The sequence below is a fragment of the Cibotium barometz genome, chromosome 26 (genome assembly GCF_041138505.1).
Source record: "Cibotium barometz isolate CiBa-2024 chromosome 26, ASM4113850v1, whole genome shotgun sequence".
NCBI classification, from domain to species: domain Eukaryota; kingdom Viridiplantae; phylum Streptophyta; class Polypodiopsida; order Cyatheales; family Cibotiaceae; genus Cibotium; species Cibotium barometz.
In genome coordinates this window covers 25637361-25662664 of record NC_141071.1, presented here as the reverse complement: position 1 = coordinate 25662664, position 25304 = coordinate 25637361, and the positions used below count along the sequence as shown (strand labels likewise).

The 25304-nt window shown below is 42.8% G+C and overlaps 1 protein-coding gene across 2 annotated transcripts; it reads left to right on the top strand.

Moving 5' to 3' along the window:
* Positions 1-267: 267 nt before the first annotated feature.
* Positions 268-20960, top strand: CNX5 (co-factor for nitrate, reductase and xanthine dehydrogenase 5). 2 transcript variants are annotated; one of them, XM_086820439.1, is made up of 11 exons: positions 268-557; positions 875-967; positions 4988-5043; positions 15912-15976; positions 16151-16225; positions 16384-16462; positions 16580-16618; positions 16730-16838; positions 16997-17115; positions 20133-20252; positions 20385-20960. In XM_086820439.1, exons 1-11 carry the CDS (start codon positions 347-349, stop codon positions 20739-20741), a joined length of 1323 nt encoding a protein of 440 aa, XP_086676565.1. In that variant the 5' UTR covers positions 268-346; the 3' UTR covers positions 20742-20960. The 2 variants fall into 2 exon arrangements, with proteins under 2 accessions (XP_086676565.1, XP_086676566.1); XM_086820440.1 differs by lacking the exon at positions 875-967 and having other exon boundaries at positions 322-557.
* The last annotated feature ends 4344 nt before the right edge of the window (positions 20961-25304 follow it).

Below are 25304 nucleotides of genomic sequence, written 5' to 3'. Positions count from 1 at the left end.
ACATCTGTATATACATCTTTGCGCTCTTATTTTATGCTGCTGTTGAAAAATGAATTGTAAGGTTTACAAATGACCTTGATCGTAATGTTTGGGATTTCCTAAGGTTCAAAACTGACATTTAGGTTTCTTTGTGAAATCGAAATAAGCACCGTCGAAAAAAAAATTAATTAATGTCTTTGAGTGAATAAATAAGCACTCTAGAAAAAAATAAAACGAAATAAAATAAACATTTTGGAGCCATATATTATATTGTGCCTTATTTGGCACGAGAGAAGGAAACGAAGCGCTTTATGAGCTATCAGTATAAAGCCTTGGTATTACGATACTTGGCTGGATTGTACTGCAAATGGCGCTTGCGGCAGAGTTGCAGAGGCTACGATTGCAGAACGCCCAGCTGCAGGCGGAAGTGCGGACCCTTCGATCGTCCGACCTGGCCTCCCACTGTGACGACAGGTGTTCCTACGCCGGATGGATTGCGGGTGGAAACCACGCGTTAGACCAGGAGATGATCCGTAGATACAGCCGGCAGCTGCTTGTGCCTGCTTTTGGCGTCCAAGGTCTTCATTTTTCCCCCACCCCAAAATCAAATTACAGATATATATGGGGTAGGGTAGGGTGGGGTGGGGTGGGGTGGGGTGGGGTGGGGGCACACACACACACACACGTGTGTGTGTGTATCAAATTATATATTTACACATGCCTGCGCACGCATACACATGTACGTATTGTATATAATGCATTCATACATACACGCATGTGAGCACACATACATACGCACACACGCTCATGCACACAAAGTGCAAATGAGAATTTTACAGGTCCATTGTGTTTTTGCCCCTTAGTTTTGAAAAAAGAGACTTGATGGCATTTGCAGGACAGCAGAATCTTCTTAATTCATCCGTTTTGGTGGTTGGTGCTGGTGGCCTTGGCTCTCCAGCAGCACTATATTTGGCGGCTGCAGGCATTGGTAAGACGATGCAGATCTTGGGATTTGCAAATTCAAGCTCTGAATAAAACATGTATCCAGCTTAGCATATGTACGAGGGAAAGTACATGTGAGGTTGGCCACTATCATGATAAACATCACAGTTGAAACTAGTTTAGTGCACTAGATAATAATGTGGATGTAAACAAGACAGCAGAAAGTAGTTTTTGAGTGCCACTTTTGATAATCCGGTGGATCATCTATATCTGGTGTGAAGCTCCTCTATACTCGAGGAGTCGGCCTTCATGACATTTGTCTAGCCCTTGCCTTCTCTTGTTCTTCAATGTGCCCATGAATTTCTTGCAACCCCCGTCGGGTGCACGACCTCTTGCTTGCCTTCTCAGCTCCATCTAGGACCCAATCATCTACATGACTGCTGGCCACCATCAACTGGAAGGATTCAGTAGTTTCTAGCGCCAACTCTTATACATGCAGCACAAAATCCTAATAACCAAGAGGCTCCAATCAACCAGGAGCATTTTTTGGACGCACTTTTTTTCGAGTACTTTTGCAATGACTGGTGCTCCTGTAAAGAAGACCATGATTCACCATGCCATTCCCACTACCATCGATGAAGAACCTGAAGGTATGCCACTTCAAGTCCTTCCCAAGCTTGTCAAGTTGTTCAATTTTTTTGACTGCATCCTTTTCTGATACCCATTCTTGATTGAGGTGCACTCCTAATTTAAACCCAGTGGTGGACCCCACTCTCTCTTCTAAAGAGCAGGCTTACAAGTTGAAGATCTTGAAGCCCCAATTTTGATGGGAAGATTGATGGTGAATAGGTGACAAATTGGGCTAGAGAGATGAATGTGGCCATGGCAATATTAGGGGTATCTGCCAGGCTGTAGATTTATCTAGTCCAGACATCAACGACTAATGGATCTCTTCTCTGATGGGAGAATCACCAGAAGTGTTTTACAGTGGGGACTCAGGATGATTGTAGCATGGCCGTTTTAAGGGAGTTTCCTTCATTGGCTGGAGTGAAGAAGCAATGAGATACTTCTTTCCAAAAACTGGTATGAGAAGTATCACGTTGGTTTCCGCTAATTTTATTTGATGCTTCACAAGAAAAGTGCATTATAGGGATCAGGTCAACAGGTTTAGGGTGGGTTGAAGCTTTTTGCACTTAATTGTCTGTTTGCTGGGCCCAAGTATTGATGCAATTTGTCTGGCGGTGACACTTAAGAGAGACTTCCAAGCAGGGAAGCAGCCAGTAGAAGATCATCGATAACTTTAAAACGGAACACACACATGGATTACACATGCCATGGGTAGCTTGCCATTCGCCTTCTCCCACGAGCGTTGTCACACCATCACGTTGCACTGTTGCGAGAAATTGTCCAATAAACATGAAGTAATAGTTCAAGCCATCCACCACGCTAGAATCAAAGATCATAGAGGAGAAGTGTGTGTGAGGCTTGAGTGTCTTGGCTCTTTTCACCTGAGGGGTTTGTTGCACATCTTGCAGCCGTGCCAATGAGCATGATCTCCCTTGTGCTTCTTTGCTCAGCGCCCCCCCCGCCCCCGCCCCCTCCCCCTCCCCCCCTCTCCCTCCTCGCTTCCTTTCTGTGCAGCGCCCCCCTTCCATTTTGGGCCCCTTCTTTTTGTCTCCCTGTGCCCCCTTCAAGCAAGCCACCATGTTAAAACTCAAAGCAGAGCATAGAGGAGAAGTGTGTGTCAGGCTTGAGTGTCTCGGCTCTTTTCACCTGAGGGGTTTGTTGCACATCCTGCAGCCATGCCAACTAGAGCATGAGCTCCCTCCTACTTCTTTGCTCTCGCGGTGCTTCCCCCCACCCTCACACACACACACACACGTGGTTGCCTTCCTCCGACCTGTTCGCGCCCCCCTTCCCTCCCCTTCTCCCTTTCTGTGCAGCCCCCCCCTTCCATTTTTCGCCCTTCTTTTTGTCTCCCTTCTCAGCAGTGCCCTCTTCCGTCCCTTCTCCCATTTGCGCAGTGCCCCCCCCCCCTCTCCTTCCCCTTTCCAAAAAAAAAACCTAAAAAAATAAAAAAATTTCCCCTTTTGGGTATGTTGTCTTGTTGTCCCCTCCCCCTTTGTGGTACTCCTCCCCCTCCTTTTTTGGTTCTACCGACCTTTTCTCTCTTGGCTGCCTTTGATCAACGTTGGTTCTCCATCAACAGTTGGAGTGCGGTTTTTGGTCTCCCCCCTTGGGAGGACTTCATGGCAGCGTTTCCATCTTCCTTGATCGATGCCACCCTCAATTGGAGTGGAACTCTTGCACTTATTTAACCCGGTGGCTTAGTTGGAAGCCAAGATGCTGTTGGTAGCAGACCCGCAAGAGGACAGATTTGGGACCTCCTGCAGGTCGCTTTGGTTGGAGAGCAGGGGCGGATTGCTGACATTCAATTTTTTGGAAACAGCTTCATCAGGGTTGAGTTTGACTCAGCTGCCTTGATGGAGAGTCTTACAGCAGGGGCCGTGTCACTTTATACGCAGTGCAATGTGTATTTTGCTTGATTGCACTACCTCTCACCCGATGTTGACACCATGGCAACTGTGCTGGCTTCCTGGTCAAGAGTATGCTTTCTGAGCCTACCCAAAGAGTACCACGAGCTTCTCTTGGTGATTGGGCGTCCGCTAGGTCTGGTGCTGTAAGACTTCTCGATGGTGGTGGCGACTGTAACTCAGGTGGGGAGATCTTTTGACCTTATGAGTGCTTATTTTTCCCCTAAAGAACCTCCCCAACACTCTGATTGACTAGATGGCTCACATTTCTTGTAGCGCATGGAGTTCTCTGGCCTACCCAAACAGTGTTTTGTTTGTGGTCTGGTGCAGTATTTCTATTGGCGCATATGAATAATCCAATTATCTGACAAGCAGGATCTGAGTCAAGATCCAAGTTCATCATTATAAATATAGCATGTTTTTCAATATACATCAGATTAGTTATACAATAGATTAGGTCTATTTCTCCTCTATTGTGTCTTGCTCGGTCTTGATTAATGTGATAATGTGAATCTCTCATGCTTAACATTAATCCATGCTTAATTCTTTCTGCTGTCTCACTCATGTGACATGGCCAGCCAAGGAGGGATCCCCCTCTTCTTCTCTGCATTGTACATTCGAGTTTGCTCACGAGCCGATGCCTTATTTCAAGTAAAAAGGGATTGCACCATGCCACCTTGTGTTCCATGGGACACTTTGTTTTGGGAGGCAAGCAACTGGAAAAATAGTTTGAAAATGAATTGTCATGATCATATAAGGAATCCCCACTATCATTCTATGCATTCAGAGTAATTTCCAGTGATTAGCAGGAGCACTTGCAACTTAGGCTCAGCTCAGCCAGCATTTGTCCTCCTTCCTCAGGATTTGGTGTTTTCAGCTTGCACAGTAAAGTATTTTGAGCCAACCTATATTTGTTTGTAGAACACTTCCTCTTCATTTCTATGCAATATGCATCAACAGTTTAGGCTATTTGCTGTTTTGAGTGAGTTGAGTGAGTCTTCTGCTGTCATCTCTGTTTTTCCTTTAAAAGGAAGTGCAAACAGCTTTACACGGTTTTTTGTGGCTTACCAATCTGATGATGCTTGAATGGAGCTTACATTGGAGCATTGATTCTTAACACTTAGGCATATTTCGTGGTAGGGTTTCAAGGCAACGTTCAAAAGATGTAGCCTTTATAGATGAGACACGGAAGAGAAACCTTTATTACGCTTGCATGTATCCTCTTTCCCCTCATGGCAGGCACTTTGGGTTGTGAATCCTTGACGAAAATCTGCTTTTGGTTGTTTCAAGGGAAAATTGTCAGACGATCCTCAATTTTATGGCCTAAAAACATATGCTTTTTTTCTTCATTTGCTCCACCCTGTTGAAAAAAATAATCTAGTGCTCAAAAATTGTTACGTCAGTTTTGGGCTCTTTTTTTGCTCATGTATTAAAGCGTGTTTTGCTTTTTGTACTTGAAGGCCAAGGTTTAGCATGTAGAGAACCTACCAAAGTCTGTTCATCTCTTAAACTTATGTATTCTCTATATGCAGGATGCCTTGGAATCGTTGATCATGATGTGGTGGAGCTGAACAATCTGCATCGTCAAGTATGCTCTACAATCTTCTGCATCATTGGGCTATGGGCACAAAAAACAATTCTATCTTGAAATCAGTTTCCAAAATTATTTTTTATGGGCTAAATTTTTCGCTGAATTAGGAAAGGGTTCCAAGATCTTGTGAGGAGCGAAGAGGTCCACAAGCACCAACAAGTTTTGTCATGTAGCTTCATGTTTGAAACCTGTGGTCTCTAGTATTTAAGATGATTAGATTTGCTCTTGCCAAGCAATAGATCAAAAGTTTAAATGCTTTGTTTGTAGACTTGAGGTGATTATTAATTATTATTAGGGTGCTAGGGTTTTGAACTCATGACCTTTTGGCCCTTGACCAATTGGAGATGAAGTGGGAGTAAAACATACTTACCAAATAACATGCCAGGTGAGTTTGCTGGCAGCTGGAAGCCCTGCAGGGAGTGAAATGAAAGCCCACTGATGTGATCCATTATTGTCATCATAGATGTCAATAACCAGGCCATTGATACAATTATCCCCTAGAATGGACGTTGGGCTGCCTACATAAGCCACATGCCTCATGATGGGAAACATCTGGTTGAAGGTTACAAGCTTTTTAAGCCTTCAACTAGAAGCTTTATTGTGCTTGAATATACCTCTGCAAAATAGGTCTCATAGGCCCCGCCCGACGTCGTTTCTTCTAGAGCGTGTAAAAAAAATACTTGTACCTGTGCCTCTGTCATAGATGTGCACAATTACTTTGCCTTGGATGTGGGTCTTTTGGTAGCGGTCTAGGTTTGGAGCACTCTCTTTATGGGTGGCAGTTTGTGGTTGCATGGACTATTAGGCGAGATAGGCAAGAGTTCTGGAGCCATTTTGTCTAACCATTTGTCGGAGCATGATGATTACTTCAAGGAAGGGGAATGCCAAACACATGATTTGGTAGGATGTACCTGTTAGGGCCATGCCCACCACGTGAGCCAGCTTTCTAATTGAGGAAGAATCTAGCTCAGCATCCAACCATAGAGCTCCTCAAGGCTCATGCTCACCCTGGCACCAAAGATCTAAAGGTGTCAAGAGACATATGTCACATGTGCATTTAAGTCTTGGCGTCCCATACTATCAGGACACACCCAAGGGTGTTGACACATGGATTAGTCTTTGCTAGGCCACGAGTTGAGGATGGAATGATTGATTTCCATGATTGAGCCTTAAATTGACTCATATAGTCACCCTATAGCCAGGTGCTATATTTAGCCTATTGCCTCTATCAACCATTAGACCTCCTCTTTAGATGCCTTAACCACATTTGCGGCATATAGGCAAGTTAGTAAGTGATTGAGAGTGGGGGGTCTTGGTTTCAATCTTCTTTTGCCGCAGTTGATTAATACTCGGTCTTATTTCACCTATGGGCGTGCTCTGGACTCTCCATGTCCCCTATGGGTCAAGCTTGGAGAGGAGCAACATTGTTTACTAATGAGCATGATGCCTTAGCGCAATCTCAAGGATAGCCTAGCGCCCGGCTAGTATTGTTAACTTGTACTAGGGTAGGGATGTAACGTAACTTTCCCCTTAAAGAATCAATGATGTCTTCAACAATGAATCTAGGGAAAGGACCACTACACACATTTTCACAAGTAGATTTTGATTCCAACATTCCCCTACACTTGATGAGATCCTCAAAATAAACTGTGTTTCTAGATTGTTTAGCACGCTAAATGAGAACCGACTTGGGTTCCAAGAGTGCATATTTGATTGTCCTCTTGAGATTTGGGATTTCCTTCATAGGAATAAGCTCATCACTTTCGCCTAGATGTTCTTTCAAAACCACTCCCATGGTATCATTGTATCACTCATTGTCTTGCAGTCTTTTGAAGACGTTAATATTACTCTCTCTCTCTCTCTCTCTCTCTCTCTCTCTCTCTCTCTCTCCTACACTATTTGGGCTATACATCGATGAGGTGGCTGACTTCATTGGTCATGATGGTGGGGACGGGGTAGACATCTCAGGTACCACAGTCCACTTTATGCTATATGCAGATGATATTATTCTGGTCTCTGAGTCGCAGATGGGACTACATCACCATCTCCATGCACTTGATGATTTCTGCACACAGAGGGGGACTTACAGTGAACCTTGGGAAAACCAAGGCCATGATTTTCCACACCTCAGGGCCGTTTCGACGATAGGCCATCTTCACACTAGCAGGAGGACATGTAACTCATGTGTACCTGGGGATTACATTTATGACTCCGCCAGGAAGATTTACTATGGCACAGGCAGCCAGGGATAGACCCACACGAGGGTATGCAGCTCTGGCCATGCTAGAGAGACAGTATTACCAGGCGCACTTCCAGGAGCCCCGCACGAAGGGGTGGTTGTTTGACACACTAGTCACCCTTGCTTTGATGTATGCTGCAGCAGTATGGGCACCTGGGCTCGCCACCTCCACATGGTCTTAGATAGAGAGGCCGCAGATTCTCATGCTCTCACGGATGATCCGCAGCATACCCTCCGTCCCACATGACATTGTCCGGACAGAGTTTTCTGCACCTCCTATGTTAGTAGAGGCCCTCTTCCAGACGATTTGCTTCATACAGAGGATCAGAGATATGCCATCAGATCGACTCTCACATAGAGCTTTTGAGGCGTCCAAGCAGCTCGTAGAGAGTGGAGATAGGAGATCATGGTATTCACAGATGATACAGTGGCTCACTCAGCATGGTCTTGACACCTACCACCTTTCCAGTATGATATACATGCACCACACATCCAGCTCTCTCATAGTGAGAGGAACAGAGTCCTTCGGCAAGATTTATGGCAGCGATACACTCAAGAGACTTGGATTACACCCAGTCAGCCTCTACCGCCGAAGATGCTATACTACAGTGATCAGTTTATGCGTATCTCAGCGGATGGATTCATACAGAGACTTGGATACATGGATGTGTACATGCCTCACAGTGCCCGAGTGGTGATTGGCCAGCTCAGAGTGTCATCACACCAGCTTGAGATTGAGGCAGGTAGGGCAGTACGGATCCCCAGAGCAGAGAGTATATGCAGACTATGCCAGGAGGAGGTTGAGAGTGAGGAACATTATGTATGCAGATGCAGAGCATATAGTGTCATTAGAGAGAGATACACCACCATCTCCAGTGGACATCCCTCACTCCGCCAGATCATGGAGTCCGCAGACCAGCGCAGATTCGGCCAGTTCTTACTAGAGACAGCGCCACAGAGAGACACTGCTACGGACTCATACCCAGGGAGAGGTGGGCGACAGCTCCAGCTCACTGATTTCTTCCAGAGATCTATCCCAGTGCCTATTCTGACACAAAAGGGGGTTACACTTCAGCGCGCTACAGACCTTCGAGCCAGACGGAGACCGAGAGCACCAGGCTACCAGACTCCCAGACTACATCAAAGGGAGATCACAGAGATACGGGCTCGACATCAGCACCATATCCAGGAGCGGCTAGCTCACTTACACTCGCACCCGGAGATCATGCTCCGAGGTATTTTTTCCTCGCCATCGCCTATGTATCACATATTACACCCCCATTATGGTGCTGGTTGGAGCTAGACAGATTTGCATTGCATTCTTGTATACCCTGCCATATAGGTTGCATACTGAGCCTCTAGCAGTAGTGCTCAGTACTTTCATAGTTTATTTCATGTCCATTTTGTCCTTTTTTTTTCTGGACATCCAGAAGACATTGACAGTTGTACGTTGATTTGTCTCATAGGTCGAGTTCGGCCTCTAGTAGACATTAATACAACTTTCTCTCTCTCTCTCTCTCTCTCTCTCTCTCTCTCTCTCGCTTACGGTGTTGATGGGGATTGACAGTCCGGCACATGCAAAAGTGTGGAGAGTGGGCAAAAAAAGCGGAAGCAACGGGGAAACATCAAAGGAAAGAGCTCTCATACTTCGCTTCCCCTCTATTGAGGCGAAGAAGGAGTTCTTGAAGAGGCGACCCACTTTAAAGAACACAGGCATTTTTCTTGGTGATGATCTTACTCTTTCACAGCTTGCACATATGAAGGAAGTCATGCCAGAGATTAGGGCGGCAAGAGAAAAGGGAAAGATAACATTTTATAGAGAAGGGAGGGTGGTCATCGTGGAGCGACGCTCTACATGACGGTGCGAGACCTATGGGACCAAATTAAAGCTGGCAGCCTGGAACTGCAATGGATCCCTCAGACTTGATGTAGGTGCCTTTGAGGACAGCTTTAGAGATAGAGATATAGTCTTCTACTCGGAGACTCACCAGGCCCCTGGTCAGAGGATGCCACAGGTGACAGGATACAGATGGGAGATAGCTTGCAGAGTAGGGACGAGATCGGTACACAGTAGTAGAGGATAGGGGGGGTGGCAGTTCTTTTCAGGGAGGAGTTGCAACCGCTTCTACACATCGTTCGGAGAGATGATCAGGCCAGATATATGTGGGTGAGACTGAGGGCCGACACAGGCAGATTCCTGTATATTGCCATATGCTATTTTGCTCCTAGTACATCGACATATGCAGCACCTAGAGGGCAGTCTCCTTTCTCTGTGCTAGATGATGACATATGGGAGTTCTCTAGGGATGGAGACATCATCCTGTTAGGGGACTTTAATGCCCGGACGGGCAACCGCCAGACAGCTTTTTATGATACCTCGGAGGAGATGCTGAGAGAGCTGGACACTCTGGATATGGGATTAGACAGACGCTCACAGGAGTGGGAGATATTTGGTAGATATGGGGACTTCACATGGGTTGGCCATACTTAATGGCTTGCAGAGGTTTCCGTCAGCAGCTGGATTTACTTGCTTTCCACATAGACATGGTGCTAGCACAGTGGATTATGTTATGGCTATGCCGAGCTTTGTTTCATGCATTGAGGACTTCACAGTTGGATCTCGGCCCATTGGGGTAGTAGTGGATCATGCATTGTTGACATTGACTATCTCTTTTCACTTTACCACAGCTCAGAGGACACGAGGGGCAGATCACACTCGATATACTTTTACCTCAGAGACTGATGCTGTCTACACAGATGGGATTTATAGACGTCTGTACACAGAGGAGTCAGGGAGACCTTTGGAGGAGTTGACCCATATACTGACGGAGACTTTACAGGATGCAGCGAGAGAGGCATATCCACATACTCAGCCTGGACAGAGACAGCGTTCTGGATGTATGCCCCAGAACAGCTGGTATGATGATGAGTGCAGAGAGACCAGAGCTCGACTGCAGCGGGAGGTTGCTTTGGGAGTCACTACTCACCGACAGTCACGTATTGCCTTCCGACGCCTTGTGCGAAGGAAGAAGCGGGCCTTCCTTGCTCAGCTAGAGCAGGAATTATACCAGCTGTTCTTGAGCTAGGATTCGAGGGAGGCTTGGCGTCTGTTTCATGAGTCCTCCCCTGCTTTGGCCATCACTTCTACAGAGGTCTGGGGTAGTTATGCAGCATCTCTATATACAGTTCCTGGACAGACACCTTTTCCTGACCCGCCAGCACCATGCCCACAGACATGTACTTTCTTTACCGTAGAGATGGTAAGGAAGGCCATTGATAGGATGAAGACTGGGAGAGCATATGATCATGATGGATTTGTCGCTGAGCACTTTATTCATGCGAGAGACATGCTGGCAGAGCTTCTAGCAGTGATGTTCAATCGTGCTATGTGCGAAGGCTTACCCGAGACTTGGAGTAGGTCCACCATCGTGCCTATCTTCAAGTCAAGGGACCCTATGGAGCCAGGGAATTATCGCACTATTATGATTGGTCACACACTATCACGATTGTATGCATCCATTCTTGAGCAGCAGTTGAGTAGATGGGCAAAGAGAGAGGGCATTCGAGCAGAGGGACAGGCAGGGTTCAGGAGAGGTTTCTCTACTCTTGACCACATCTTGACTCTGCGGGCCATTATTGAGGAGGGCAAGTCGCATGGGCGACGGATTTATTGTAGCTTTGTGGACTTTCGCAAAGCATTTGATACAGTTTATGGCTTCGCCACGCCACAGTGGGTTAGGCGATCAGCTTCCACGTTTACATATGGGCAGGAGATTGTGGAGTATACAGATGCATATACATATCTTGGGGTAGTATTCAGTGGGCCAGTGTTTTCGATGAGGAGAGTAGCAGAGACTAGATTGACTAGAACACATGCAGCCCTGGGTGGTTTGGAGAGGATGTGTTCGCAGGTTCAGTTTCAGGAACCTCGAACGAAACTTTGGCTTTTTGACACTCTAGTGACATCAGCTATGCTTTATGGAGTGCAGATATGGGGACCTTCAGTGGGCCATCACAGCGCAGGCGGGTGGAGAGGTATGGAGAGGCCTTTGGTATCTATGATTGCTAGGATTATTAGAGCCAAGGCCGTGGTACCTCATGAGATTATTCAAGCAGAGCTGGCGGCTGCCCCTCTGGTGATTGAGGCTCTTACGAGATCAGTCTCCTACATACATGGCTTGTGGGATCTCCCCCGAGACAGATATGCACGCCTCGCCCTGGAGTCCTCCCGACAGTTAGCTTTACAGGGAGACACGGCTTGTTGGTATGGACAGATGACATCTTGGTTCCAGGCACATGGTTTTAGCATGGACAGATTGCCTCCCTTCCAGTATTCTCTGGAGGCACCCTCTCTCACTCTCACACGGACAGAGATTACCAGACTCATCCGTCAGGATTTAGTTCAGCTGGACATTAGGAGGACATGGATACAGCCGACTGAGGAGCTGGGCACGAAGATGGCTTTCTACAGAGAGCATTTTCTTGAACTCACAGCAGATGGTTTTGTGATCAGACCCAGTTACATGGATGTACACTTGTCTCATGCAGTACGATGTGCTATTGGTCAGATTCGCACATCCTCACACCAGCTTGAGATTGAGATTGGCCGATATAGAGGTATACCAGCGGAGGCCAGGATATGCCGAGTATGCCATGGGGAGCCAGAGACAGAGCTGCATTATATATGCCATTGTACTGCATACTATGAGATACGTGGTCGTTTCCACTGTTTATTCAGAGAGGGTTTTGGACCACTTTCCAGAGTCATGGGGTACTAGGACTAGAGGTGTTTGGGATTGTTCTTGCTTGAGCTGCGGAGACATAGAGATAGCCTGCTTAGGCGCACAGAGAGCCAGACTCAGAGGCACATTACAGACTTCTTTAGTCCAGCCATCACTGCGCCAAATGGACCACAGCAGCAGTAGGACATGGATACCGCCCACACCAGAGGTACACTGATTGATCGTGCGATTGAGCTTGGGTGGTCCAGACGCCCACGACTACGGAGGAGGACATCCCAGCATAGACGGAGGTTGCAGCGGCGGATTCGGATTATTCTTGTGAGGCATGCGGGACACCCAGTCAGGGTGCTGACCACAGAGGATATTAAGGAGATCCGCCAGCGTCCGATGCGGCACATATTATGAGATGGAGGCACCTCCATAGTGTACCCCTCCGTCCCACATGATATTGTATCCCCTCACTATATTCCACTCACCTCCATAGCGTACCCCCCCCTCACTATATTCACACCCTATAAGGGTTTCTGTTTACCTTCCAGTTCCAGTTTCATTTTCTAGGTGCCAGTAGTATCATCTTTATTTTTCATTTTCTGGGTTTTTTTATCCAGACATTGTATCAGATCCACCATGATGTAACTTCTGGCTACATTGCTGGCATCGGTAATGACCTCAAAAGGTTCATTCCAAGATGCTAACTTCAAAATAGGCGCTTCTGAGGTAGCTTTCTGGAGTGCACGGAATGCATCAAGCGTCTTGCCTGTGACTGTGACTTTTTATCTACGAGTCTTCACCCCCTTGAGTAAGTCGGTGAGAGGTGCTGCAAGGTTGGAAAACTGGTGAACATGAGTGTTGTAGGGTTAGCAAAGACCTACGAAAGAACGGATCTCTTAGGCGGTCTGAGGGATGTCCCAATCCAAGATCTCTTGAACCTTTGAGGGGTCCAATCGAATCCCATCGGAACCGATGATATAGTCCAAGTATTGAACCTCTGTAATGCCGAAGATAGACTTTTTGGCGTTTATGTAGAGCCCATTATCTCGCAAAAGTTACAAGACTTTCTCCACATCTTTCTCATACTGCTCCGCAGTGGCTGAGAAGACAAGTATGTCATCAAGAAATATGAAAACACAATTACCAATGAGGACTACGAAAATCTTGGACATCATTTTATTGAAGGTTGTGGGTGTGTTGGTAAGCCCAAAAGGCATGACTACGAACTTGTAGTGACCACGCTCTGACTGGAAAGCTGTTTTTGGAATGTCAGTACGGACCTGATGGTGACACTCTTGAGGTCGATCTTAGTGAAAAATTTTGCACCGTCTAAATGCTCCAAAATGTACTCAATCCTTGGCATAGGAAACTTATTCTTAATGGTGAGTTTGTTTAATGCCACGTAGTCTACACAAAGGCGTACTGACTTGTCCTTCTTTTGGACAAATAGGATGGGTGCAACAAATGGTGAGGAAGAAGGCCGAACGAATCCAGCTCGGAGGATCTCAGATAACTGCTTTTCTAGCTCGCTCTCTAAAGTCTTGGAAAGACGATAGGGGAACCTGCTAGGAGGTTCTGATCTAAGGACCAAATCGATATGATGGTCCTCAGGACGGGATGGGGGAATATTGGGCTTGAGATCGTCCCTAAGCATAATGTCCTAATGTCTAGCCTGGAGGTTTGCTAACTGTGGGACTAGGAATGAAGATGAGGTAGCTGCCACCGATGAGGTAGAGGCTGTCTGAGCATGAACATAAAGCAATGCTCCTTCCGCTCCCTTGTGGATAGCTTGTCAGGCTTGGAGATGAGAAATCAATGGAATGCCAAGAATGCTTCTATTCCCACGAATCATGACGGGCTCAGGAAAACCTTTACAGATAGTAAAAGTGTCCTGTACTGTACAATGTTGCACTGATGATGATGAGCCATCTTGTCACCATGCACTACAGTCTAGAGTGCATGTGACACCGGATGTCAGTCATGATTCCCTCATTAACTCCAGATCCAAGACATGCTCCACCGCCATCACGTGACGTAGCTGAGGGAGACCTCTTGGCCATACTCTTTAGCCCCATGCTTGATATTTCGGAGAGTGGTTTACCTTCTATTGGGGGCTGATGCTCCTCTCATGCTCCATGATTGTGGTATTCCATGAAGATTTTCATGGACAGTTTTGTATCACCCTATTGAGATAGCTTTGTTTTGTTTCTATTTTATTTTCCATTCCATGATGAGATATGCCATGGACATTATTGTATCACTTTGGTCTCATAGGCCCATTGGGTCTTTAGTAGACGCTTAATATATCTTTCTTTCTTTATTTATTCTTTCTTTCTCTCTCCATGGAGTTTCACCCACCATAGCCATGGACTATCCAAAACCCTAACCTACGCCTTGTATCTTCACAATCCTTGAAAGAATGTTTGAATCCACACTTGTAACACGTGTCTCTGAATGGAATGACATGAGATTCAGGGATGGATTTGGGATACTTTGTGCGACGGCTTTGAGGACCCTTGGCAACACGATGCGGGCCCTTGCAATAGAAACATTGGAGAGGTGGCCCGTGTGACATGTTATTGAAGTCTCTCACTCTTTGTTGCACCATAGCTTCTAACAAGAGGCATAGTCAATGGTTGGGGACTTTTTTGGATATCCATATGAATCGGAATGCTCGTATGACTCATAGCTCTCATATTCTGAACTCTTAGAGTCCATTGACAGAGTCACCGAGTACTGTTGTATTGGTGTAGCTCTAGGAGGAACTAGTTCAGGTGGTAATACCGAAGGTGGGTATGGCATTGGTGGCCGTTTGTATGTGGTATAGGGTTTTGAAAACGGGTGCTGGATTATGCACCGGTTGAGAAGCATTTGGTATGGGCGTTAGAGCTAGTGGTTACTTTGGTGTTGGGAGCATAGGTTGTGGTGCCAGGTTTCCTTGGTACTTACAATGGATTATATTGTGGTTTCCATGGCGTTGGCAATGAGCACAAAATTGTTGTTGTCTAGGCCTTAGATTGTACACCAAACCATCTCTCTCCGTGGAAATAAATGTTGGTGTCTTGCTTGAGGAACTGGCTGGGGCTGGCCTTGGGGCTGTCCTTGCCAGTGTTGGCCTAAACGGTTGAGCTAACCCGTCCATGCTCATGTCCTTGACTAGGACTCTAGCTGGTGCTAGTTGGGCATCCTTAGCCATTGAGCCCCTATCTCTTGGTTCGGGGGGACGACTTCTACATCCTTGTCTTGGAGATTGTGTACCAGGTCTATTGCCTTGCGGCAACACTCATTGAAGATGTAGTGTCTATATGTGTAGAGATGGTAACTATGGTTATTGAGCTGCTTGGTGTTTGTTGCCCAAAGGCATACAGGAGACCACATGGTTCGGTGATGATTTTTCTTCAACCATCCTACTTTGTTGGCTGACAACAGAATGCCATGCACATGGCATCTACAAGAAAAGTAGGAGGGGATGCCACATGCACAATTTTATGCTCTGTGGCATTCTTGTATTCATTGCTGTACTTAAGGTAAGTTAGTCAGATACTAGATTTTCTAGGTAACTCTTGCATCGTGAGCTGGGATATAGCAAGGGCCACAGTTAGGTGGGTTGGGTAGGCAGGACAAACAGTATGGGCAATAAGAGGAGCTGATCAAACAGCTGAACAACCACTTTGCATGCTGACCACCTAGACGACCTGGCTGACCCAGCTTTAGAAACCCTAACCCTAAACCTTATGCTTCATAATGTAATCTCATGGATTAGTTTGTAAGCAGAGCTACTATCTTATAATTAACATGCCACATATTTAATTTTGGACATTTCATTTCATCATCTATTCTCTGTATACAAGATTTTTGGTCCATTGAACTTGCAAATGTTAACTTGAATGTAGGTTATCCATTCTGAATCTTCGATCGGCCATTCAAAGGTGCAGTCTGCAGCTGCAGCTTGCCGTGGGTAAGATTTATTTCATCATGCAGTGATCTGATGAGATGCATAGTTTTGTGTTTTTGAATAATTTCTCCTCCTCCTCCCCTCCTTTCCCCCCTTTCTTCCACCTCTTATGTTTATTTTCATAAATGTTTCAGTTAAGAATATGTTGGAAGGGTGACTGTGTTCTTTCTATTACAGGATTAATTCAACGTTAAAGGTTGTAGAGCACAGTGCCCTGTTGACATCTTCCAATTCAGTGGATGTTTTCAAGGAGTATCCTTTTTGGTGATTTGGCCAAGGAGAGTGAAGTTGGGAGAATAGGGAATAAAGCTTTAATTTGTTTGTTATCAACAGGACCAAGCGTTAAACCTTTGTTTCCCCAAGGGCTTCAACCTGTTCTTATATTTTAACTGAATTGACTTGAATAAAAGATATGATGTGGTAGTGGATGCTACTGACAATGTGCCCACCCGGTATCTTATAAATGATACTTGTGTTGCTTTGGGTAAGGTGTGTACGAATGCAAGGTTTTCAACTTATTAAATCCACTTCTTCTGAAATTAAGCTTATCATTTTATAAATTTATAACCAGGTAACACACTTTTTTTTGTTTGTTTGTTGATACAGCCCCTGGTATCAGGTGCAGCCTTGGGCATGGATGGTCAGGTGCATGATTATATTTGATTTTGTAATGTACCATTTTGAATAGTGAAGGTTTAGATGTTGTCCAAAATTAAACAAACTAATGAACAGAGAGATTTCCATGTGTGTGCACAGCTGACTGTTTATAACTTCAAGGGAGGTCCATGCTACCGATGTCTTTTCCCTGTTCCTCCACCACAAGGATCATGCCAGCGATGCTCCGATAGTGGGGTCTTAGGTGTTGGTAGGTGCATTTACAGAAATTTAAAAAATAAATAAAATAAAATTCCTGAAATGAAGGAGCTTTGTAAGTGTAGATATCAAAATGATTGCTTGGCTGAGATAATATTGCTTTGTGGGATACTATTAAAACTGGTTCTTTTCTTTGGGGTGCTGTGACAGTTCCTGGGATTATTGGATCTCTTCAAGCACTAGAGGCCATTAAGATTGCGAGCGGTATTGGAGAGGCTCTTAGTAAGAGAATGCTAATTCTAGATGGCTTGTCAACAAGTATTCGTGTGGTATGAGACTGCATCCTTTTGTACTCCTCCATTCTCACATTTAATTTAAGTTCACGAGTTAAAGGTGCCGAAGCATAAAATTCATACTCTGCATTTGGTTTAGAAGAGACTGGTTCGGTCTCAACATCTAGGTATATCTTTATGCTGTATTAGCGGACATGCAAATTTCACATTGTAGTTTTCGTGCAAGTTGCGGCTAGTTGATATTGTGTTAATTCTTTCTATCTATAGTGGTGCATATGCCCTATCAACTACCTTTTGGTTGTAATAATTCTTTCTATTTGTTATGATCCCTTAGTGCTATTTATGGCTGAGTCTGCCCTTCATCTCCAGAGCTTTGACAGAAACTCAGTACATAGACCTTTGTATGAATGTATGCTCTTATGTGTGTGTGCGCGCGTGGGGCGGGGGGGGGGAGGGGGGGGGGGTGTGGGAGCATGTATTGATACCAAGTTCTACATCCACTATTGGGCACTGATGACATTGATGGGTTTTTTTTGTGCCCAAGAAATGAGCTCAAATGATGTACCTATCCCCAACCCTAGAAAATGAAATAGCCCATTGAGTATGTTTGAAACCTTAGAGAAGATGACCGTTGCGTAACTAGGTGGATTTGCGCAGGTGCGCGAATAAAAAAGGAAAGTTCATGGGCAAACGATGAAGACAGGCGGCACAATTGTTCCAGAAGGAAGGAGGGCGGCGACGGGGGTCAAGAAAGACAATTGAGTTTTTTGAAGGGACTCTCCGAGTGGTTTTCGCGAGGGGTGGCTAGCAACTACCAGAGAGAGGTGAATGCAGACTGCAGTGGAGTGTGTCTCTTGCAGGTCAGATTTCTTTATGAAGTTGCAAGTTAGTTTCTGCAGTTTTATTTCAAGATCGTAGAGAAAGACAGCACAGTGGGAGAGGATTGGATGTGTCAGAGCAGAGTGAGAGCTGAAGAATGGAGAGTTGGCTAGGAGGTGTTTTCCCTAGGCTCTCTAGGTAGCTTCTCTGTTAGAGACTTGACCCATTTCAATTCATCTTCAACTGCAGCTGCTGAAATTGGTGCTTTGAAGAATTGCCGCTGGGATCTACCTATGGGGAAACCTTGAGCTCTGTTGTGTTTTCCTTCTTTTATTTGTGAGCCCATGTCTCAGGGTTGCTGAGACGTTCATGTTTTTCAGTCTATCTGATGAAGTCTGTGAGTTTGGTTTGTGTCAGCAGTGTGTCAGTTGTGTATGGATATATAGTCTTTTGTTTTGATGTTTTGAATGAGATGAATGAGTGATTTTCCTTGAGTTCATGAGGATGAAGCTTCTGTGTGTATCAGTCGGATAACTGTGAAGTGTTTCTAAGTCAGAGCTGACTAAGTCAGCATTTGTTGAGAGGGTACAGTGTCAGTTCTGTATCAGCTGAGCATTAGAATAGTCAGCTGATGGTGTAAATTGCTTGTTTTGGTTGTGGCCAACACTCAAAATCACCATTACTCTGATTTTTGTCATCAAACTTGAGATATTTTCCATGTTTGCACCAGTTTCCTCAAGAAACATTGAAAAAATCATGAAACTCAAGAAACCATAATTTCTTTCTTTTATGTCCCATTATATCCTAGATATCATTGAGATGCAAGCTGCACTCTGAGTTAATGAAAAGTTTTGTGTTAAGCTTCTCAATGTAAAAAGCTTTGCTTTTGTTTAAAATGTCATACTTGTAGTAGACTTTTTCTTTTCTTTAATATAATTTCCAGCTTTGTTATATAAAAAGAGAAACTCAAGAAAGATCAAGAAAATAAAAAAACTCAAGAATCCCACAACTTTTCTTGAAATGAAGATGAAGATGGATTAAAACTAAGCTCTGATACCAATGAAAGAAAGCTACAACTAGATTATGCTAGATTAGCCTAGTTTAGTCTTGGATTAATCTTGGATTAGCCTAGCATAGAGAGATTAGCCTAGATTTAGAGAGAGGAATGGTAATTTTCAACAAGACCCCTTTTCCCATTACACTTTAATGTGTAGATGGACATGGTCCTTTCCCATTCTCCAAACCATTTGGCCTTAGCCCCAAATTACATGAGACCTTTTTAACTTTGTTACACACCATGAACATTCTAGGATGATCTCCTTAAAGACCTTTCATTTGTCAGGCAGTGATTCATAGGCAGTTGGTCATAAGCGCAAAGAAAAAAATGGGCACAAGCTGTTGTATCATGTGGTCTCTATTAGAACCTGATTAGTAACCACTGTGCCAGCCAGGGAGAGCCCAGCTCTAACAAAACAATTTTTATCAGCAAGGAGCAAGCAAACTTTGGGCTTGAATGCAAAGTATCATCACCTTGCAGGCCTCATTGTGTGATAAAAAGACCTACATGCTCGGATCTTACTCCGGCCACCCAACCAATCTGTGTGTGATTGCCCAAAGGCCATAATGTCTCACTCCAAAAGACCCCGCGTGGGAGATGATAGAATAGTGAGTGCACAATGGCTATTCTTGCATTGGCAAAATATATGGGATACTTTAGTGTGACTTGCATTTTCCACATTGCAATGTGATTCTCCCATCACAGTGTGACTTGTAGGAGCAGCAGGTGGCTAGCTAAACTAGAAGCAGCTAAAATTGGTAAGTGAACGGTGATGGTAGCTCTCAAAACACGACAGCTCCATGAATGGCTGGAAGCTTACATGCTACCCTCCCTACTGTCAATGAGGGTGTTTGTGTAGTATGTGCACACTATGCCTATCCGCTCCTAGAGAAATTACAACCCTTGTAACTAGCTACAAATATCTACTCAGTCTTTGCCCCAAAGAGACAAAGGCAGGAGGCCTGGCAGTTCAATCTAGAGAGAGAACTTACTCATTGAGAGTGCCTGTAGAAGGATCTAGGTGTGTGCTGCAGAACTGTAACAGCCGAAGGAATTTTTTTAATTAAGGCACCCTTCTGTAGCTTTCGAATTGGAGTTGTTTACACTATATCAGCTTTATTTTATAATCACAGTTTTTAAAAGGTTGCCTCATTCTATGGTTTACGATAATGGTCAGGTGAAGCTGAGAAGCAGGAATTCTGATTGCAATGTGTGTGGAGATGCCTCCCATGTTAGAGTGGAAGATATATGCCATTTCAACTATGAGCATTTTACAGGTTCATCTTTGTCTGACGAGGTGCGCTTGCTGTTTTCTTTCCTGTGTACTAAATCAATTTGCAGAACCAAAGTTTTGGGCTAGTCATTGGGCTTAGAAGTGTGTCTGTATGTGTCCGGTGTCATCAACTTTTTAGTGTTTGTGGCAATGCAGACCCCTATTTCTCAAAGTGCAATTCCTAGCTCTCATAGAATCACTGTCGAAGAGTATCTGGGCTGCTTGGTGGAAGGCCAGTCTCATCTTTTACTAGATGTCCGAGATGCGCATCAATATTCCATCTGTGCCCTTCCTCATTCTCTCAATATCCCACTGGCAGTTTTGAAAGATAAGCTGCCTGAAGTTGAAGCAGCATCACAAGAATCCCAAATTATTGTGGTATGTAGGAGAGGCAATGACTCACAATTGGCTGTCAAGTATTTGAGAGAAAATGGCCACTTTGATGCTGTTGATATTGTGGGAGGTTTGGAGTCATGGGCCAAGGATATTGACCCACAATTTCCATTATACTAAGGGTCTCATTCTCATCTGGGCCCACCATCACATTGAGAAGTGATTGTGGCCACCCTCAATGTGGACCCAATTTTAGCGGTACACGTAAACAATTGTCAAAAAGAGCTCGTCTGGCCGGGTGTTTTGAAGTATCTACTGTTTTTAGTAGCATAAATGCTCCATAATATGGCTGAGACTTTGGAATTTTGGAATTAATAGTTTTTTCCCCTAGTGAGCAAATCTCTGTTTCTACAGTTTTCTACAAATGTTCCCATTTGGCTATTGAGGTCTTCTCCAAGAGAATTGGTGTTGTAGGTAATGTGGGGAAGTGTTTTTCCAATGCCAACATATGTCCTCCAGCAAGTGATGCATCTAATTTTGTCCACCATTAAATCGATTCATAACAAAAAATATCTTTGGTTTAAAGCAAAAAAATAAAAAAATATAAAAAAAAATGATGCCATCGGATGCGTACATAGTCTGAGCAAAAACCTCACAAGCAAGGTTTTTCGAGCGGCTATTTTTTAGACATGTAAAAAGAAATATAGTTCTAGTGCATTATCTCTAAAGCAAGCATTGACACATATCTTATCCATAATAATTTGAGTGATTGGTATGAAGGAAGTTTTTAAAACCTAATTTCCTAAAATATTACATTATTTAACTTATATATAGATAAATCTAGCATCATAAGTTACCTAATTTATATTGTAAACATGTCTAATTTTTAAAAAATTATAAATCTAACCTAGATTCTTTAATGAGATTGAGTAAATATATGACTTAAGTAAGAAAAAATAATTTGATTGATCCTAGAGTAATGAAGAAAAAAAGTAGTAGAATGTTCTAAGTGAATTAATATTTGAGTAAATGAGTAGATTTGAGTGGTTGAACGGGACCTGAAATATAGAAGTTATGACTTAGTAAAAATTGCAAGTCTAGTTTTGGCAACGAAACTATGTTTATCATGCATTTGACATATAAGAAAAGATACCATACTTTTTGTATGAAATTAACATGCAAAGAGAAGTATTTATATTCTATTTCGTTGAAGAACTCGATATAAAATTGAACAATTTTTATTACGCTTTCTAATTTAAAAATAATCATAATCAATATACACATCTAAAGGTAACTTCTCGTACTTATAATTGTTTTTATTTTTTATTTTCCAAAAAAGAAGGTTTGGGAAGAGGTGAAAGATCTCCCAAAGTTTTTGAGGAAATTTATAATTTTGGTATTTTTAATTGTATTAAAAATATGTAAAGTGTACATTTTTAAAAGAAGGAAAATAAATGAGAAGAAGAGTTTTAAAGAATTCACAAAGCTTTAAATTTTTCTACCAAAAAAGAGGTAAAGAGCTTTCGAAAATAATGTGAGGAAAGTTGTAATTTTAAGTCTTTGTTTTGTATTTTGAACATGCATTGTGGATATTTGTTTGAGAAAATAAATACAGTTTGCCACATTGCTGTTACACTCGTAAACAATACATACAAAAGGTTGTTCAATGTCATTTTTGCTAATCCCTTCATCTTTTGCCTTAGTGTTAGGTCTTCAAGCGTATTCATTGTCTTCCCTAGGATCTTTGTCTTGTGTATTATCACATTATTTATATAGATCCAAGTCTAGCAAACAAGCGTATTCATTGTCTTCCCTAGGATCTTTGTCTTGTGTATTATCACATTATATAGATCCAAGTCTAGCAAACAAAGATAAAGAATGATGTGACTAATCTACCCTCAAGCTCCTCTTGCAAAGATATAATTGGAGGTGTAGTGCCCAATATGTATTTACTTCAACCTTTGCATGCAACATCCCATATAAAGGAAAATCCTACAATGAGCCATTATTACATAAAAGAGGAGCACCTAGTTGCTTGAACTATGCAACACTTCAATGTACACACGTCATTTGTTTTGAGTTGACTGATGACTCCACCTTCTTGTGATCTTGTTTAGGCTCATCAAGCAAACTTTCTGAGGAGAGTTAATCAATGATAGAGCAACGTGTTTATGTTTGGACATTTTTCCTAGTCACTTTTATATGGTTCATTAGGCATATGTTAAACCATTATAATGGGGTCAAGTTATGTACAAATTGGCCTCATATTAAGTTTACATATTATTCAACACGTCACTTAAACCTATTTTCATAGGAAATTTTCAATCAACCTCAATCAAAAGAAAGTAAAAAGTAATTTGTTTTTCCAAGTTTCCTATGTCTAATGATAAGCTCATAGCTTAAATAGTAGTGAACTACAAAATCTCATCACCTGCAACATAGTTGTTTAGTGAAGTATCAATAAGCTCGCAATAATGCAACTCCAATCACTTATATGGAGATAAATGTATCCCAGAGAGTTGAGACATGAAAGAGATATCTAATCATGACATTGTGAGCTTATTTTATATCATTATGTTTTGGGATTAAGTCTCTCAAGAGTGAGCTTGCTTTCTCTGGACCACATCTATCTTCTAGGGTAATACAAGCATCTTTAATATTGTCCATCACCTTGTTGTTCATTGTTTAAATTGTGATTTTGATTCATCCAATTGTTCATCTCAATTTTGAATTGACCTAGGTTAGTTTAAAAAAATGTTCATGGTATCAATGCATCTTCAATATTATCCATCACCTTGTTCATTGTTCAAATTTTGATTTTGATTGGTCCGATTGATCAATGTATCTTCTATGTCTTTGAGAGTTAAAAGGCTAGAAATACTATTCTTAGCTAGTGTCTATTCCTCCACCTCCACTGGTTAGAGTATGAGAGGTTCAATCGTCAAAGGGACATTGAGAGAAGGGAGATTGAGGAGAAGAAGAGTGAATCCTTGAAGACCCATGGGTCAATTTACTAATGCACACTTTCAATGTTACTTTGTGTAGTCTCATTGATATGTATAGCTCTAATAGTACTCTTTCTAAGAATTACTCAAAGGCATTGTAGTATCTGAGCTTGAGATTATCAGAGATGAAGAGACAACACAATAAATTCTCACGGGATTCAAGAAAGAGTTCAAGCATTTCCTCACCCCTATTAATATGAGGGAAACGATTTGTTTACTTCATGTCCTAGGACTAGTTTTGTAACACTGTAGAACAAAAAAGTGTCCTTTCATAGGTTCTTTAAAAAACATTACTCTAAGGAAATAAATTTATCGATGATTTCCTTTCCTAACCTCAATATACATGACTAGGCCATCATGGGAAAAATATAAAACTTTTAATGAAATATCACCATCATAGAAAATGCAATTAAAAATTCATGCCTATTTTACAAAAACATATTTGTTGAGATACCCTTATTTTTTTAAATGGCACCAATATTGTATGAAATATAGAATGAGTAATAATCGTGTAGAGGCTCCAATATTATATGGAACATGGAATGAGTAATAATCATGTAGAAAAAATCTAGAGTGTACAATGAATAACCATAAAAAGAATACACAATTATTCTTTTTAACAAGAGAATTCCAACACATTTCTTCAAGGCATTGCTACATACACATGCCATCTTCTAAGTCAAGAAGACAACTACTCTATGGTCTCTTACATATTTCATAACACTCTAACTTATAAATAAGTAGAACATGTGTTCTTCCATGGCTATGAGGCATTTGCAACTATTGTAATTGACAAAATAAGAATAAACATGTATACGGAATTGATTATAAATCATAAAAGGGAAGATTAAAACACATCCAAGATGTGTAAAACAACAAAACACATGCATAATGAGTAACTTTCAGTCAATTGATTTGAACCCAATTATTTAGCTCATAAATAAACTATGTTCCTCATTAAACAAATGCTACAAAAAACTATTCTATGGACATTGATAGATACGTAGTTTGCCATCCCTATATCAAAAATTTAGGATAGAAACCCCTAAAGGTAGTTGTTCCAGTCAAGAGCTTATCTTAGCCTTGCCGAAGCCTTGCCTTAGAGCCAAAATTGTAACTTCTCGATGATGTGGGTGCGTTAGCTCGTCCATCGTGTCCTCACTGTGTTGTCACACTGAATTTCTCCTTGCCACCACAATGAGGTGAAGGGAGAGATCTCTTCACCTAGATGTAGGCAAGTAGAGATTCTCCTTTTTGTGATGGTTCTCTTCACAGAAGGCAAAGGAAGAAGAGGAAGCTAATGTAAGAAAAAAACCTACAAACAATCCTATCTAACAAGCATCCATGAAGCACACAATATTCAATAGAGCAACAATCCTATCTAACTAGCATGCAAGATTCAATAGAGCACAAGCAAGCAAGACTAGAGAAGACGGGTTGCTCATAAGTAATCTATTACAAGGGAATCATTGTCCATTACTTATTGTCAAAAATGACTTATATACAAGTCAATAGTTTTCACACTAGGCCGACCAAACTTAGAAAATGGTCCGGTCTCTATTACTAGTCTTAAGCAAGTATGTACACGAAGTTCTTAGACTTTTCCTAATTCACATTAAGCACAAGGTAAGGACACTTTATTTGTTCAAGCAATGTCCTACAAAAGATAAAAAGTGCCCATTCAAGTAGGTAAGATGGCAAAGTGCCTTACGGTAGGTCGGGAAGGTGAACCATGTTG